General features: G+C 33.3%; 1 protein-coding gene and 2 long non-coding RNA genes across 8 annotated transcripts in view; 2 read left to right on the forward strand and 1 right to left on the reverse strand.

Annotated features, from left to right (window-relative positions):
• LOC127710315 (uncharacterized) overlaps positions 1–16,528 on the forward strand; it is a 644,133-nt gene that overhangs the window by 98,591 nt on the left and 529,014 nt on the right. For all 5 annotated transcript variants that reach the window (XR_007986108.1, XM_052216116.1, XM_052216114.1 and 2 more), the window contains exon 7: positions 7,545–7,601. Coding sequence is in view for 4 of the 5 variants with exons in the window: in XM_052216116.1 (XP_052072076.1) it covers positions 7,545–7,601 (57 nt within the window). In the remaining variant the exon portion in view is untranslated. The remainder of the gene's footprint in view (positions 1–7,544; positions 7,602–16,528) is intronic.
• Positions 2,158–2,680, reverse strand: LOC127710322 (uncharacterized). The gene is made up of 2 exons (XR_007986128.1): positions 2,608–2,680; positions 2,158–2,237 (listed from the first exon to the last, which is right to left on the reverse strand). It is a non-coding gene; the product is annotated as an uncharacterized LOC127710322 (long non-coding RNA).
• Positions 15,389–16,528, forward strand: part of LOC127710319 (uncharacterized) — a 49,413-nt gene continuing 48,273 nt past the window's right edge. For both annotated transcript variants that reach the window (XR_007986124.1, XR_007986125.1), the window contains exon 1: positions 15,389–16,169. This is a non-coding gene — a long non-coding RNA (uncharacterized LOC127710319). The remainder of the gene's footprint in view (positions 16,170–16,528) is intronic.

Below are 16,528 nucleotides of genomic sequence, written 5' to 3' on the forward strand. Positions count from 1 at the left end.
TAGAGTCCTACATATATACTGGTATATATGTAGGACTCAAATCTATGGTGGGTTCCAGATCTATGGCAAATTCCTAATCTATGGTAAAAATGATGTCACAAACGCCAAATAAATCACAAATCTATGGCAGGTTTTTGTTTTCTCCAAATCTATGGCAGATTTGGATAGTACGTAATTTTCCGTCACAATTAAATAACGTCATGTAACGTTGAAGCTGCCGCTGACAGCGACGGTTTTGTTATACAAAAGGAAAAGGAAAAGATCAAAAAGTAAGTTTGCAAGGATCTAAATCAACCTTAATTCAGAATTGTTGTTGTTTCTATCCTTGATGCCTTCTTCTCGTGTTGCTGGTGTTGCCCTCACCCTTAATTGTACGAGCTTTTATTGTGCATTTTGGTTTGCTTTTTGCTGTTTTATGTAATGTTTTGTATCCCTATGATCTCTTAAATTTTCTATTAGAAGTAACAAAACGTAAATTATTTTGACATCTATATAACAGTGACTACTTGGACTGTTGTAGCAAATAATCTTTCTTGAGATTCAGTGGAGAGAAAAAAATATGTCATAGATTTCTTATAGATATTAATAATATTAATGTTTTCCCCGCTATAAATATGCGAATAACTGTACTGGGAGAAATAAGGATTTTATTTTATAATGTCAGGGGTTGGAGGCGAGTCAATGTTCATGACAGGACTTACATCGTCATCAGTCAAACAAAATTTAAATTATCTAACGCTCAAAGTCAAATAGATATTTGTTAAAAATTCAAACTACATTTTGTGTTGGTTAAATAATGGGTCAAGCATGCAGGTACCATGCACAGAGTAGAAAATACTTATCCTTCCGGGGCACATGATTTCAACCCTAAAGTCTGTGTTCATTTTACAAACGGTTATGGATATGCTTCCTAGTAATAGTCATATTTTGTTTTTCTTTTACAATGTACTGGTTTTTACTTAAAAGCAGCTCTTTCGCTACCTTTGGACATTTCGACCTCGAAATCATTGATCATTGGTCAGATATGTACTGACTGGTCCGACCTTTGCAGAAAATCTGTCATTGATTTGAAATCTAGAAATCCGCAATAGATTAGGATACTGAAAAAAAGTTGCCTTAGGTTAGGAAAATAAAAAAACACTGCCATAGATTAGGGTTCTAAAAAATCAGCCATAGATTGAGAATGGCATGACGTCATATTTACCATAGATTAGGAATCTGCCATAGATCTGGAACCCACCATAGATTTGAGTCCTACATATATATTGAAAGATTCATAAAATCCTGTTAACTTTTGGTAAATGATATTTCGTTAAGCCTTAAAGATAATGGCTAACACCTCCAGCTCTCGTCAAGCTACAGCTACTGAAAATACAAAGTAAAAAAAAAAATTTTACAATCATGACAAAGGGCCAAATTTATGTCTGTTTCATAACAACTTTTTCATTCTTTGAAGTATTATAATGGTACTAGGTAACATTATTTGCCAGTATCATAGGGTGTGTTGCAAGTAATGTTGGAATGTGTGCCTGCATGTCCCCTAGGTCACAAATTTAGCTGAACTTAGCATGTAAATGGCTCATTATTAGATATACCAGTTTGTGTCTTTCTTTAACTGTTGGTACCCTTGAAGAATATGTTGTCAATTTAATACAAGAAGTACCAGGGGGAGAAATACAGGCTCATAGGATTATCTAGGAAAGGGTAATGGGTAAACATAAATGAGACATCAATCCAAGGGAAAAAAAACACCAAAAATTATCAATTTATGTTGAGGGCAAAGTAAATTTCTTCAACAATAAACAGATGTCTATACAATATGTCAAAGTTCTTAATTTTGCAGAGTGTAAAAAAATTGGTCACAAAGAAACTATCATAAAAAATCTGCCAAAAATAAATGTATACAAGTAAAACATTATGCTCCTTTTGTTACTGGAGTTATACAACAAGTAAAACATTATGCTCATTTTGTTACTGGAGGTATACAACAAGTAAAACATTTTGCTCATTTTGTTACTGGAGGTATACAACAAGTAAAACATTATGCTCATTTTGTTACTGGAGGTATACAACAAGTAAAACATTTTGCTCATTTTGTTACTGGAGGTATACAAGTAAAACATTATGCTCATTTTGTTACTGGAGGTATACAACAAGTGTAACGGGGTATTTTCTAGGTAAATACAACACAAACGATGATCTAGGGTTCTTTTCTTTTAATACACTATATTTAGACCCTAAAACATATAACAACAAATAATAAATATTCACATGACAAGACAGTACATGTAACATATGGGCAAAGGGGAATAACTACAATTTATACTCATTCCTTTAAATATCTATATACTCAAATAAGCCCTTTACTCACAAAAATCTAACTCTTTAGTTAACTTTCCAATACAATATTCATATGTATCTCATGATAATAAATAATTATATACATCTCAAATCTTTTAAAGAGTTGTCCATTTTATAAATAAGTATATAAATTCTGACCAACATAAATATATCACATAAACTACACTTCACATAAACAGACAATCACTTAAATAAAACTAGACAGCACAGACATTACAAGTAAACAACATAGAACACAATGCTTACCATGTATATGGTACATAGGTCAGTGTAGAAATGGGAAACATCACAGTGCTGTGTGTATAAATCTGAGCACTACTACATGTCATATGAAAAGGTATTAATCCATATCCTGAATAAATAAAAATATAACATTCATAAGTCCAGTGACAGGACTATTTCACTAATTAAATAAAATACACAACTACATTTAAAATATGTAGTTTCAGAGTTCTGTATTATTCAAATACCAAATTTATCTATCTATTACTTTTAATGTAACTTTATAATATTTAAAGTACAAGAATGTTTTATATTAAAATGTTTAATATGACTCTGTGTTATTATCTTATAATTTAATGATTTAATCTTTTACTCTTTGATACTCCAAATATTCCTCCATTCAAATACATACATTCAATCCTTTCATAAAGTATTAAAATGACAAACTATTAATTTGTTAATTAGAAATAAGGTTAATCAACTGACCTGAATATAAGAATATTGAAAATCCAAGAATATGAAGTATAATATATATAAGAAATCAATTTCTCAAGCAGGTTATTTTTATACGACCGCAAAAAAATTTTTGTGGTCGTATATTGGTATGACGTTGGTGTCGTCGTCGTCGTCGTCGTCCGAAGACACATTAGTTTTCACACTCTAACTTTAGTTTAAGTGAATGGATCTCAATGCAATTTTACCATAAGGTTCAGTACCACAAAAGGAAGGTGGGGATTGATTTTGGGGGTTATGGTACCCACAGTTAAGGAATTAGGGGCCAAAAAGGGGCCAAAAATAAGCATTTTTGTAACTTCCAGACATAACTTGTGTGTTAGTGTATGGATCTCTCTGACATTGTACCACAAGGTTCCATATCACAAAGGGAATGCTGGGATTGATTTAATGGGTAATTGCCTCCAAATTTTAGGAATTAGGGCCAAAAAGGGGCAAAAAACAAGCATTTTTCTAGTTTCATGAAAATAACTTGTGTGTAAGTGTATGGATCTCTCTGACATTGTATCACAAGGTTCCATATCACAAAGGGAATGCTGGGATTGATTTTGGGGGTAATTGCCTCCAAATTTTAGGAATTATGGGGCCAAAAAGGGGCAAAAAACAAGCATTTTTCTAGTTTCATGACAATAACTTGTGTTCAAATGTATGGATCTCTCTGAAATTGTACTGCAAGGTACCATACCACAAAGGGAAGGCTGGGATTGATTTTGGGGGTAATTGCCCACAACGTTTAGGAATAAGGGGCCAAAAATTAGCATTTTTGTCGAGCCTGCGACTTTTGTCGCAGAAAGCTCGACATAGGGATAGTGATCCGGCGGTGGCGGCGGCGGCGTTAGCTAACTTCTTAAAAGCTTTATATTTTAGAAGGTGGAAGGTCTGGATGCTTCATACTTTGTATATGGATGCCTCATGTTACGAAGTTTCCGTCAGTCACATGTCCAATGTCCTTGACCTCATTTTCATGGTTCAGTGACTACTTGAAAAAAAAGTTAAGATTTTTTGTAATGTTAGATTCTCTCTTATTATAAGTAATAGGATAACTATATTTGGTATGTGCGTACCTTGCAAGGTCCTCATGCCCGTCAGACAGTTTTCACTTGACCTCGACCTCATTTCATGGATCAGTGAACAAGGTTAAGTTTTGGTGGTCAAGTCCATATCTCAGATACTATAAGCAATAGGTCTAGTATATTCGCTGTATGGAAGGACTGTAAGGTGTACATGTCCAACTGGCAGGTGTCATCTGACCTTGACCTCATTTTCATGGTTCAGTGGTTATAGTTAAGTTTTTGTGTTTTGGTCTGTTTTTCTTATACTGTATGCCATAGGTCTACTATATTTGGTGTATGGAATGATTGTAAGGTGTACATGTCTAGCGGGCAGGTGTCATCTGACCTTGACCTCATTTTCATGGTTCAGTGGTCAAAGTTAAGTTTTTGAGTTTTGGTCTTTTTTTCTAATACTATGTGCAATAGTTCAACTATATTTGGTATGTTCGTACCTTGCAAGGTCCTCATGCCCGTCAGACAGTTTTCACTTGACCTCGACCTCATTTCATGGATCAATGAACAAGGTTAAGTTTTGGTGGTCAAGTCCATATCTCAGATACTATAAGCAATAGGTCTAGTATATTCGGTGTATGGAAGGACTGTAAGGTGTACATGTCCAACTGGCAGGTGTCATCTGACCTTGACGTCATTTTCATGGTTCAGTGGTTATAGTTAAGTTTTTGTGTTTTGGTCTGTTTTTCTTATACTGTATGCAATAGTTCAACTATATTTGGTGTATGGAAATATTTTATGATCTATTTGGCAGTCACGCAGGTTTTATTTGACCTTGACCTCATTTTCAAGGTTCATTGCTCAGTGTTAAGTTTTTGTGTTTTGGTCTGTTTTTCTTAAACTATAAGCAATAGGTCAACTCTATTTGTTGTATGGAAGAATTGTTAGCTGTACATGCCTGCCTAGCATGGTTCATCTGACCTTGACCTCATTTTCATGGTTCATTGGTCAATGTTTAGTTTACTTGGTTAATGTTAAGTTTATGTGACAGTTGTAATAAAGCTTTATATTTAGGACTATCAACATAATATCAATGATTAGTAAAGAAGGCGAGACATTTCAGCGTGTGCACTCTTGTTCTTATACTGTATGCCATAGGTCTACTATATTTGGTGTATGGAATGATTGTAAGGTGTACATGTCTAGCGGGCAGGTGTCATCTGACCTTGACCTCATTTTCATGGTTCAGTGGTCAAAGTTAAGTTTTTGAGTTTTGGTCTTTTTTTCTAATACTATGTGCAATAGTTCAACTATATTTGGTATGTTCGTACCTTGCAAGGTCCTCATGCCCGTCAGACAGTTTTCACTTGACCTCGACCTCATTTCATGGATCAATGAACAAGGTTAAGTTTTGGTGGTCAAGTCCATATCTCAGATACTATAAGCAATAGGTCTAGTATATTCGGTGTATGGAAGGACTGTAAGGTGTACATGTCCAACTGGCAGGTGTCATCTGACCTTGACCTCATTTTCATGGTTCAGTGGTTATAGTTAAGTTTTTGTGTTTTGGTCTGTTTTTCTTATACTGTATGCAATAGTTCAACTATATTTGGTGTATGGAAATATTTTATGATCTATTTGGCAGTCACGCAGGTTTTATTTGACCTTGACCTCATTTTCAAGGTTCATTGCTCAGTGTTAAGTTTTTGTGTTTTGGTCTGTTTTTCTTAAACTATAAGCAATAGGTCAACTATATTTGTTGTATGGAAGAATTGTTAGCTGTACATGCCTGCCTAGCATGGTTCATCTGACCTTGACCTCATTTTCATGGTTCATTGGTCAATGTTTAGTTTACTTGGTTAATGTAAAGTTTATGTGACAGTTGTAATAAAGCTTTATATTTAGGACTATCAACATAATATCAATGATTAGTAAAGAAGGCGAGACATTTCAGCGTGTGCACTCTTGTTCTAGTTTCAGGTCAATAACTTGTGTGTAAGTGTATGGATCTTTATGAAATTGTACTGCAAGGTTCCATATCACAAAGGGAAAGCTGGGTTTGAGTTTGGGGGTAATTGCCCTTAACGTTTAGGAATTTGGGGCCAAAAAACAAGCATTTTTCTAGTTTCAAGACAATAACTTGTGTTCAAGTGTATGGATCTCTCTGAAATTGTACTGCAAGGTTCCATATCTTAAAGGGAAAGCTGGGTTTGAGTTTGGGGGTAATTGCCCTTTATGTTTAGGAATTTGGGGCCAAAAAACAAGCATTTTTCTAGTTTCCAGACAATAACTTGTGTTCAAGTGTATGGATCTCTCTGAAATTGTACTGCAAGGTACCATACCACAAAGAGAAAGCTGGGATTGAGTTTAGGGGTGATGAATCAAAAGGGGGTTCAAAAAATTGGGGGGGGATTTTTTTTTACTTTTTTTTCTTTAAAAATTTTCCATTTTAAATTGGTTATTTCTGATTTATTATTATAACAATTTTTACAACACACAGTTACATTTACGACAAAATTTATGTCGATTAAAAACCTCCTGATCTGAGTCCTAATCTCCTGACCAAAATTTCCCAATCTCCTGATCTGAGTTTCACAGTCCATCACATGTATGTTTATATATAAAAGCAAATAATAATGATATGGATTGAATAGGTAAATTAAAAATTTTAAAGTTCTTAGACCACTGTCATTCTGTGTGAGAAACGTATGCTGTGTCAAATATTTAATTACAATCCAAATTCAGTGCTGTATCAAGCTTGAATGTTGTGTCCATACTTGCCCCAAGTATTCAGGGTTCGACCTCTGCGGTCGTATCAAGCTGCGCCCCAGCGGAGCATTTTATTCACCACTGCATTTCAATATGTCTGCAGTATTAATCTACCAGAAACAAAGAAAACCTATAGTAAGGCCTAAGGCCTAAAGATTGACCAATCAAAAGGTTACAATTTTCCCTCCAAAATGATATGACAGAAAAGAGGTTCATCAAAGGATAAAGAGAATGATACTAGAACAATAGTACTAGAAATAGAAACAATGAATAACTAAACTATCAAACACTGCAATAAAATAAATAATCAACAATATCATATTTAATATATATCAATCAAATATGACTCTACCACACAAGTAAAACAATATGCTCATTTTGTTACTGGAGGTATACAACAAGTAAAACATTTTGCTCATTTTGTTACTGGAGGTATACAACAAGTAAAACATTATGCTCCTTTTGTTACTGGAGGTATACAACAAGTAAAACATTATGCTCATTTTGTTACTGGAGGTATACAACAAGTAAAACATTATGCTCATTTTGTTACTGGAGGTATACAACAAGTAAAACATTTTGTTCAATTTGTTACTGGATATATACAACTTGTAAAACATTTTACTTATGAAAGGACTTTGCATCTGTTCAATTATGATATTATTTTATTCTCAGGTACCTGGTCAAAGCAGGCTTCAGTTATCTTAATTGTGGTAGTCATCATTTATACAGGTAAATCATTTTAGATCTAGATAAGATAATAGTTATTTTTATACTATATGCAAATTTCTTATATTATCCATTTATTTCATTGGACACACAGCATTTGTTAATTTTCACTAACCTTTCATAAGCCTCGCCCACCCATAGCAACGTGATGATATTAGCAACCTGACCCCGAAGTTTGCCGATTTGGAACAATTAACACCCGCTACGGCAGAGGTTTACAGATTCTTATTTCTACATCATTTCCATCATTTTGTTGTTGTTATTGCTAAACTATCTTGATGATATTTATGACTTTATTTTTTTAACAATTGTCCTAATAATAACATTGTGCATGCTTAAATCATAAGGCATTCAATATAATAAAAAATATACTGCCCTTGGATGAAGGTTTTAGCGTGATTAACAAACTCAATGAAAAAATTATCACCCGTGACTTTGTCTTGGGAATATAATTTTTTCCCTCGTGTGTTAATCTACCCTAACATCTTCATCCAAGGGCAGTATGTTTATATTTTACCTCAGTATTATGACTGTATGTTTTTTCCTAATAAAAATATTTGTGCTATTTCTTTCTAGAGATTATTAGCCAGTAAAAAGTTGCAAAGACTATTATCTCTGTAAATAGTTTAAAATCATATTTCCTGAACTTTTTCATACTTAAATATTTGTGATTAGGCAAAAATGACATCATTGACTAATAGCTTTGCTTACACTTTTGCATCGTAAGGAAAAACACTGAAATATCTGGAACATAAAATTCTTCTAATTGTTATAATTAGATAACCATATGTTGTTGTTGTTGTGACTAATCATCAAAATCTGGTTATCAAAATAATGTATTACTTCGCAGGAGAAATGTTTACAGAAAAAACATGCAAAATCTGCATGAAAAATGACTTTTTTGATAACTTTAACAAACTATAACTATAATAAACACTTTCAAAATGACTGGTTATCAGGGGAATAGCAATTTGGTTTTCCCTTCAATTCTACTATAATTTTGCCTTGAGCAATAGTTGGCATCTCAGGGATAAAAAACTTGCTATTCCCCTCATTACCAGTCATGATCACTAGTCTACTAACTCTGCTACCATTTATTGGTATGATTGTCCATTAGTAATTTTTAGAGGCATTTGCATTTATGGCCATCGTGTAAATGCCATTTTGTTTACATGAAATAGAGTACACACATTGTTCATCCTAGAGCTCTTTCAAAATCGTTTTAAAAGTATGTGATTGACTTTTGTATTGGGAATTAAGTTTATTTGATTAAGTATTCCTCAAATGCAATATTTAAATGGAAGTTTAATAGTTAACCCTTTTACTTAGAATTTTGATCCACTTAAGGTTACAAAATGTACATAACAGACTTCATTTTCAACACAGTGATACAAGAAATTCAGTGCCCTCTATCGGCTATCTCGATCCGTCTTATTACCAAAGCATACCTTCTTCTTTTCTGTAACTTCCTCCTACTAATGAGGAGCACATCCAGTATGGATTTAAAAACAGTTGAGGCTTATTTTACATGGGCACAATATTGTTAATCATTAAAGAGACTTATATTACACGGGTACAAATTGGCGATAAAATCCATTCAAGAAGTATTACCAACACGGTTAATTCTATTTTTTAGGAATTAAATTTTGCTGTTGTAAGAGAATAAATATGAGCTCTCTTGCTTGTTTGAATATCAAAATATTTTTGTTAATTTAATCAGAGTATCGTATTGGTAAACCTTACTGTGTTTGGGGATCTGCAACAAGTCGTGTTTATTTCCCTTGTAGTAATATGTGGTATTAAGATATAGCATTACCGGACTGGTTTACAATGCCCGGTATTACGTATGGAAACAGTAAAAAAGAAAGGATCTTAGTTACTGTAGATCTTAACATTTTCTGTAAGATAAACTTTTCAGTTTGACACATGTCGCGATGCTGAAACAAAAGTATCATGGATGAAACGTTGAAGAGTGAATGAAAAAAATAACAGAAGAAGCTTTGTCAGCGTTTAAGGCAGCAATATGCTGAGATTTTGAAGTGTCTCTATTCATTCACATTGCGTGTTATGCCAAATGGACTTTTCATGTGCGCAAAATCTAGTCATTGTTGTTTAACTGAATTATTATTAAAGATTTGAATAAATAATTAAAACTGTTCAAACGTTTTCAATAAGTTAAATGTATTGTGATGCCAGGCATATTTCAAAACGTTAATGCAATCAAGAGGTCAGAGAACGTAAATTTCTCGATGTTTGGACAATGGACAGACTGTGGTTGTTTCTTTAAAATTTACAATAGATTAATAAAATTTTTGAAGAAAACATATATTGTGTTCAATATTAATAATCCTAGACTCTCAAGGCTCTCAGAATGCAGGATTTTGTATCTAATTTTTCAAAAACTACACTATTAGCTTAAATGGGGTAAAGAGGTCTGGGAATCTTTCAAACTTGATGATCTACAAATAAGTTTTTCAAGAGTTCTGAGATATCAATCATCAAAATGAAGACTTATTATTTAGGTTAGTATTGACCCACAAAAACCAAGCAGTATATCTTTAAATGTCTCATGTTTTGCCTCGGTGGTTATGTTGAATTTAATTTATGATGCCAACATTAAAAGTAGGTTCCTATTTTGAATTTGACCATTTTCATGTTATTTGTTCACCAGTTATGGGACTTTAATGATTAAAAAACTATGGAATTTTTCATGTCTCATGAAAACTCAAGTTATATTTTACCTTAAAGAAAATTTTATGCAAGCTAGATTTGTTAAAGACCGGCTGTTTTTAGCTCACCTGGTCCAAAGGGTCAACGTCGTCCCCATCTGTTATCGTTAACTTTTACCAAACTTGGCTACAAACATCATTATGGTGTCTAGTTTGAAAAATGTGCTAGATGACCCTTCCTTTAAGGTAGCACTACAGTCTGACTTTTCTGACTCCAACCAACAGTCTTTAAAGATTAATTTCTCCAAAACTGCTCAATGGATTTTTAAAATCTTTAACTCATTTTAAAGCTGTAATATAACTCTTTCTTAATCTAAATATACAGTTATTTTTGGTATCATCAATTAAAAAATATATTTCATTAACTGCCAAAAAAGTGCTCTCCCAACTTGGACGAAAATAGCACATCAGGTCAAATGTTAATAAAAATCTGTTTTCATCCCTTTAATTGACCATGCACAAGCTACAAAACTGTGTCTCAGATTTTTTATATATGCCTTCAATTAGAAGATATATTGATTCAACTGCTGGGTGCCAAACCTCATTTCACCTTTCATCTTTGGAGACCTATAAATTCATTCAGAAACAAATTATCCCAAAACTGGGACACGGTTTTGTAGAAAATACCCCATTTAATCACATATATCAAAGCCAAACCAAAGGGGGCACCCATAGAGATTCTATTTTCATTTTATGATGATAATTCCCATGAAAAATTGTTTTGAAAAATCACCTAAAAACTGAATATCCCCATTTGAACCCCTATAAATGCAACATAAATATAAATATAAAAATAATTCCTCTGGGAACACCCCCAGGAGTGTTCTGACACCATTATTTTATCAATAGAACCACACAGTTTGTGTCTTTTGTACACTTAAACTGTAAATTTTGCATGATTTGTGCACTGTCCATCCCTTAACACTAATTTAGCATTTGGCGGGAGTTTGACGTCCTAGATTTGATCAACATCTGTAATGTAGTAATTAAATATGGTCAAAGCTCCTCCCCTGTCCAAACAGTATGAGATAAGAGAATATTAACAGTGATCAGTTGCATATAATCAATATTTAACATAATTCTCACTAGGAAATAATAATTATTATTCATATTTAAAAAGAAATATATGATACTGTGAAATTAACTAGAAACTTAAAACTATGCAATAACAAATATTTTCATACTACCTATACTGTGCTCTACAAAATAGAACTGATACTTTTTATAGTACAAGGTGAAAAAAAAAACATTTATCCAGGTGATTTGTCTAGAATAAGGATTGTCAGATTCAGATACAAATTCTTTTGCCTTAGTAAGAACATTTGTCAGAGGCTTTCAAAATTTTGTTTAAGCTACTTTTACACATTTATATCTATCTACCGGTATATATGTCACATTTTTGGTTTTGTTGAAACCTGGTCTAATAATTTAGACAATGAAATTAACATATCAGGCTTTAGTCTAATTGATATAAATACCAGGAAAAAACACAAAAAAGCTAGGCGAAATTCAGGTGGCATCTGTGTACCTGCTAAAAATAGCATAGCAAAAGGTATTAAAAAACTACCTAAGAATCACCCAGATATTCTTTGGATTAAATTAGACCGTTCATTCTTTAAATTTGATAAAGATGTGTACATAGCCACAGTCTACATATCCCCTGAAAAATCAAGTGTAAATGTTTCTGGAATTGAACCAATTTATAATCAGTTACTTGCTGATACAGTAAAGTATAGTAGTTTAGGACATATCATGCTACAAGGAGATTTTAATGCATACACAAATACTAAACCTGACTATGTCACATTTGATGAATCTAAGAAAACAAATCTAGAGGATAGTCATTATGTTGATGATAAAATAATGTCAAGAAATAATCTTTACCCCAAACTAATTAATAATACTCACTGGTAAAATTTTGCTTAGTTTATGCAAAGAGTCAGGCCTAAGAATATTAAATGGAAGAACTATAGGTGATCTTCATGGCAAATACACCTGTATTACTTATAATGGATGTAGTGTTGTTGATTACATGCTTGTTTCAAATGATTTATTAAATTTAATAGGCCTCTTTGAGGTTCATGAGTTTACTTCACTTTCAAATCATTGTATAATCTGTTGTACTTTATTAACAAATTATTTTTTTACGAGTTAAGTATTGTGCAATGTCAACTGGATCCACTCCCTAATAAATTTATATATGGTCGCTAGAGGCAATTGACCTTTATACTCAAAACAGTAACAGCACAACAAGTCAGAAAAAATTTGAAGAATATTTACAAACAGATTTTAAAGATGCTGACAAAGCTGTAGAAGCTTTCACCTCAATTCTCTATGAAAATGCTCAAAAGTCAGCTAAATTAGTTAGAAGTTTCCCAAAAAACAAAACAAACAAGAAGTCTAACCGAAAACCTTGGTTTTCAGAATCTTGTAAAGATCTTTGCACTTCAGTGAAAAATTATGAAAAACTTGTAAATAAATTTTCTGAAAATGCAGAGTACAGGAAAAATTTTAATTCCTTTCGGTCAAAATTTAGACGACTTTGTAAATATGAAGAAAAAACATATAAAAGAAAAATATGCTCTGAACTCAGTAACATATGTGAAAAGAATCCCAAGGTTTTCTGGAAGATTTTGAACAAACTTAGTAAGCAGTCAGAGGTAAAAGATAAATCTGCTAATGATATTCCCCAAAAAGATTTTATTAAATTTTATAAAAATCTTAATAAGTCTGATCATGAGTATAATGATCACCAAAGCAATATAGTCCACAAATTTGAATCACTAAAAGCTAATTTAAATTATTCTGTTATATCAAATGAAATAAACACAGAAATAAATGCAGATGAAATAGTAAAAGCTATTAGATTGCTCCGTAATGGTAAGAGTTCATCTGCTGATATGATCTCAAATGAAATGTTGAAAAATGTTGTACCAGTATTAATTAAACCACTTCATAAATTATTTAATTTTATTTTTACTAGTGGAAATTTTCCAAAGACCTGGAATGAAAGTTTTCTAGTTCTTCTCCACAAAAAGGGAAACAAATTTGACCCTGGAAATTATAAGGGCATATCCATCAGTTCCAACCTTGGCAAGCTGTTTAATAAAGTTATCTATAACAGACTTATGAACTTCATAAATAGTAAAAACTTAATCAACAAAAATCAGATTGGTTTTAAAGAAAATAGTCGCACTGCTGATCACATATTTACACTAAAATCAGTAATTGATCATTATAAACAACAAAATAAAAAGGTATTTGCAGCTTTTATCGATCTCAAAAAAGCCTTTTACTGTTTGGCGAATAGGATTGTTTCATAAACTTTTGATACATGATATTCCAAATAGAATTTTTAGAATTGTTATTCAATATATACTGACTCAGTATGCAGAATCAAGTTTTCAAATGGACTCAGTTCAGCATTTTTATCTGAGTGAGGAGTAAAACAAGGAGATGTACTGAGCCCTGTACTTTTTAACCGGATTTTCGAAGGAAATATCGGTTATTAAAATGGTGACATACGGCGAGTGGCTGGGCGGATCAGGCGGCTGCCAAACAGATTGTCAGCAGAATAACATGAAAACGCTTTAACAAATTTTTTTCAAATTTAAATATGTTGTTTCCTGGGACTTAATGAAGGTCTAGTTCAATTTTCAAGATATTAATATATCTCCTTTGTGAGTTATCACCATTTTTAATATCCAAAAGTGGAATTTTTAAATATTTTACTCTTGTTATCTTTTTTATGACTAAGCATAATGTCTTATCTCACAACAAAATATTGGAGTGACAGATTTATTTGAAAATTATCTATTTCTAAGTGGTAATGATTATAAGCTATATTATTAGACATTTTGAAGTTAATTACATTATTAATTATTAATTAGATCTGGGTTATATCTTAGCATATAATATCATTGGAGTGACAGATTTATTTGAAAATTTTCTGTTTCCTGATAAGATCTGTAGGACTGTATATATTAGACATTTTGTAGATAATTAAGTCTCCCTAAACCATATATATTCTTACCCCCACCCCCTTTCAATTTGAGAATGTGCTTTTATCTTGTAAACGGTTGAGATCCCCACCCCTAAACCATATATATTCTTGTATGGGACAATAAAACAAATCAAATGAAATATTTGGGGAGTCCCCGGGTTCACCCCCACCCCCTACTTTTTGAAAACTTGTAAACAGTCAAGATCCCAACCCTGAAACCATATATATTCTTGTATGTGACAACAAAACAAATCAAATGAAATAAAAGGCGAGTCCCCTGGGGTCACCCCCACCCCCTCCTGTTTGAGAAATTGAAAACGGTCAAGATCCCCACTCCTAAACCATATATATTCTTGTACGGGACAATAACACAAATCAAATGAAATATGGGGGAAGTCCATGGGGGTCACCCCCACCCCCCTTCTTTTTGAAAACTTTTAAACGGTCAAGATCCCCACCCCAAAACCATATATATTCTTGTATGGGACAATAAAACAAATCTAATGAAATAAAAGGTGAGTCCCCTGGGGTCACCCCACCCCATCCTGTTTCAGAACCTGTAAACTGTCGAGATCCCCACCCCTAAACCATATATATTCTTGAATGGGATAATAAAACAAATCAAATGATATATAGGGGAAGTCCATGGGGGTCACCCCCACCCCCCTTCTTTTTGATAACTTGTAAACAGGCAAGATCCCACCCCTAAACAATATGTATTCTTGAATGGGACAATAAAACAAATCAAATGAAATTGTGGGGGAGTCCCCTGGGGTCACCCCCACCCCCTTTTTTTTGAAAATTTGTAAACGGTCAAAATCTCCACCCCGAAACCATATATATTCTTGTATGGGATAATAAAACAAATCAAATGAAATACAAGGCGAGTCCCCTAGGGTCACCCCACCCCACTTCTTTTTGATAACTTGTAAACAGTCTAGATCCCCACTCCTAAACCATATATATTCTTAAATGGGACAATAAAACAAATCAAATGAAATTGAGGGGGGTCCCCTGGGGTCACCCCCACCCCTTTTTTTTTATACGATGCCAAAAAATTTTTGTGGTCGTATATTGGTATGACGTTGGCGTCGTCGTCGTTGTCGTCGTCGTCCTGCGTTGTCCAAAGACACATTGGTTTTCGCACTCTAACTTTAGTTTAAGTGAATGGATCTCTATGAAATTTTACTACAAGGTTCAATACCACAAAAGGAAGGTTGGGATTGATTTTGGGGGTTATGGTACCAACAGTAAAGGAATTAGGGGCCAAAAAGGGGCCAAAAATAAGCATTTTTGTAACTTCCAGACATAACTTGTGTGTTAGTGTATGGATCTCTCTGACATTGTACCACAAGGTTCCATATCACAAAAGGAATGCTGGGATTGATTTTGGGGGTAATTGCCTCAACATTTTAGGAATTAGGGGCCAAAAAAGGGGCAAAAAACAAGCATTTTTCTAGTTTCATGACAATAACTTGTGTGTAAGTGTATGGATCTTTCTGAAATTGTACTACAAGGTTCCATATCACAAAGGGAAAGCTGGAATTGAGTTTGGGGGTAATTGCCAAAACGTTTAGGAATTGGGGGCCAAAAAGGGGCCAAAAATATGCATATTTTTAGTTTCCAGACAATAACTTGTGTTCAAGTGTATGGATCTCTCTGAAATTGTACTGCAAGGTACCATACCACAAAGGGAAGGCTGGGATTGATGATGGGGGGTTATTGCCTCAATATTTTAGGAATTAGGGGCCAAAAAGGGGCAAAAAACAAGCATTTTTCTAGTTTCAGGACAATAACTTGTGTGTAAGTGTATGGATCTTTCTGAAATTGTACTACAAGGTTCCATATCACAAAGGGAAAGCTGGGTTTGAGTTTTGGGGTAATTGCAATTAACGTTTAGGAATTTGGGGCCAAAAAGGGGCCAAAAATAAGCATTTTTCTAGTTTCCAGACAATAACTTGTGTTCAAGTGTATGGATCTCTCTGAAATTGTACTGCAAGGTACCATACCACAAAGGGAAGGCTGGGATTGAGTTTGGGGGTGATGAATCATAAGGGGGTTCAAAAAATTTGGGGGGGGGGATTTTTTTTTTTTTTCTTTTTTTTCTTTTTTTAAAATTTTCCATTTTAAGTTGGTTATTTCTGATTTATATTTAAAAGCAAATAATAATGATATGGTAGGAGATACACACCAAACAG

The sequence above is a fragment of the Mytilus californianus genome, unplaced genomic scaffold, assembly GCF_021869535.1.
Source record: "Mytilus californianus isolate M0D057914Y unplaced genomic scaffold, xbMytCali1.0.p SCAF_70, whole genome shotgun sequence".
In the NCBI taxonomy this organism is placed as follows: Eukaryota; Metazoa; Mollusca; class Bivalvia; order Mytilida; family Mytilidae; genus Mytilus; species Mytilus californianus.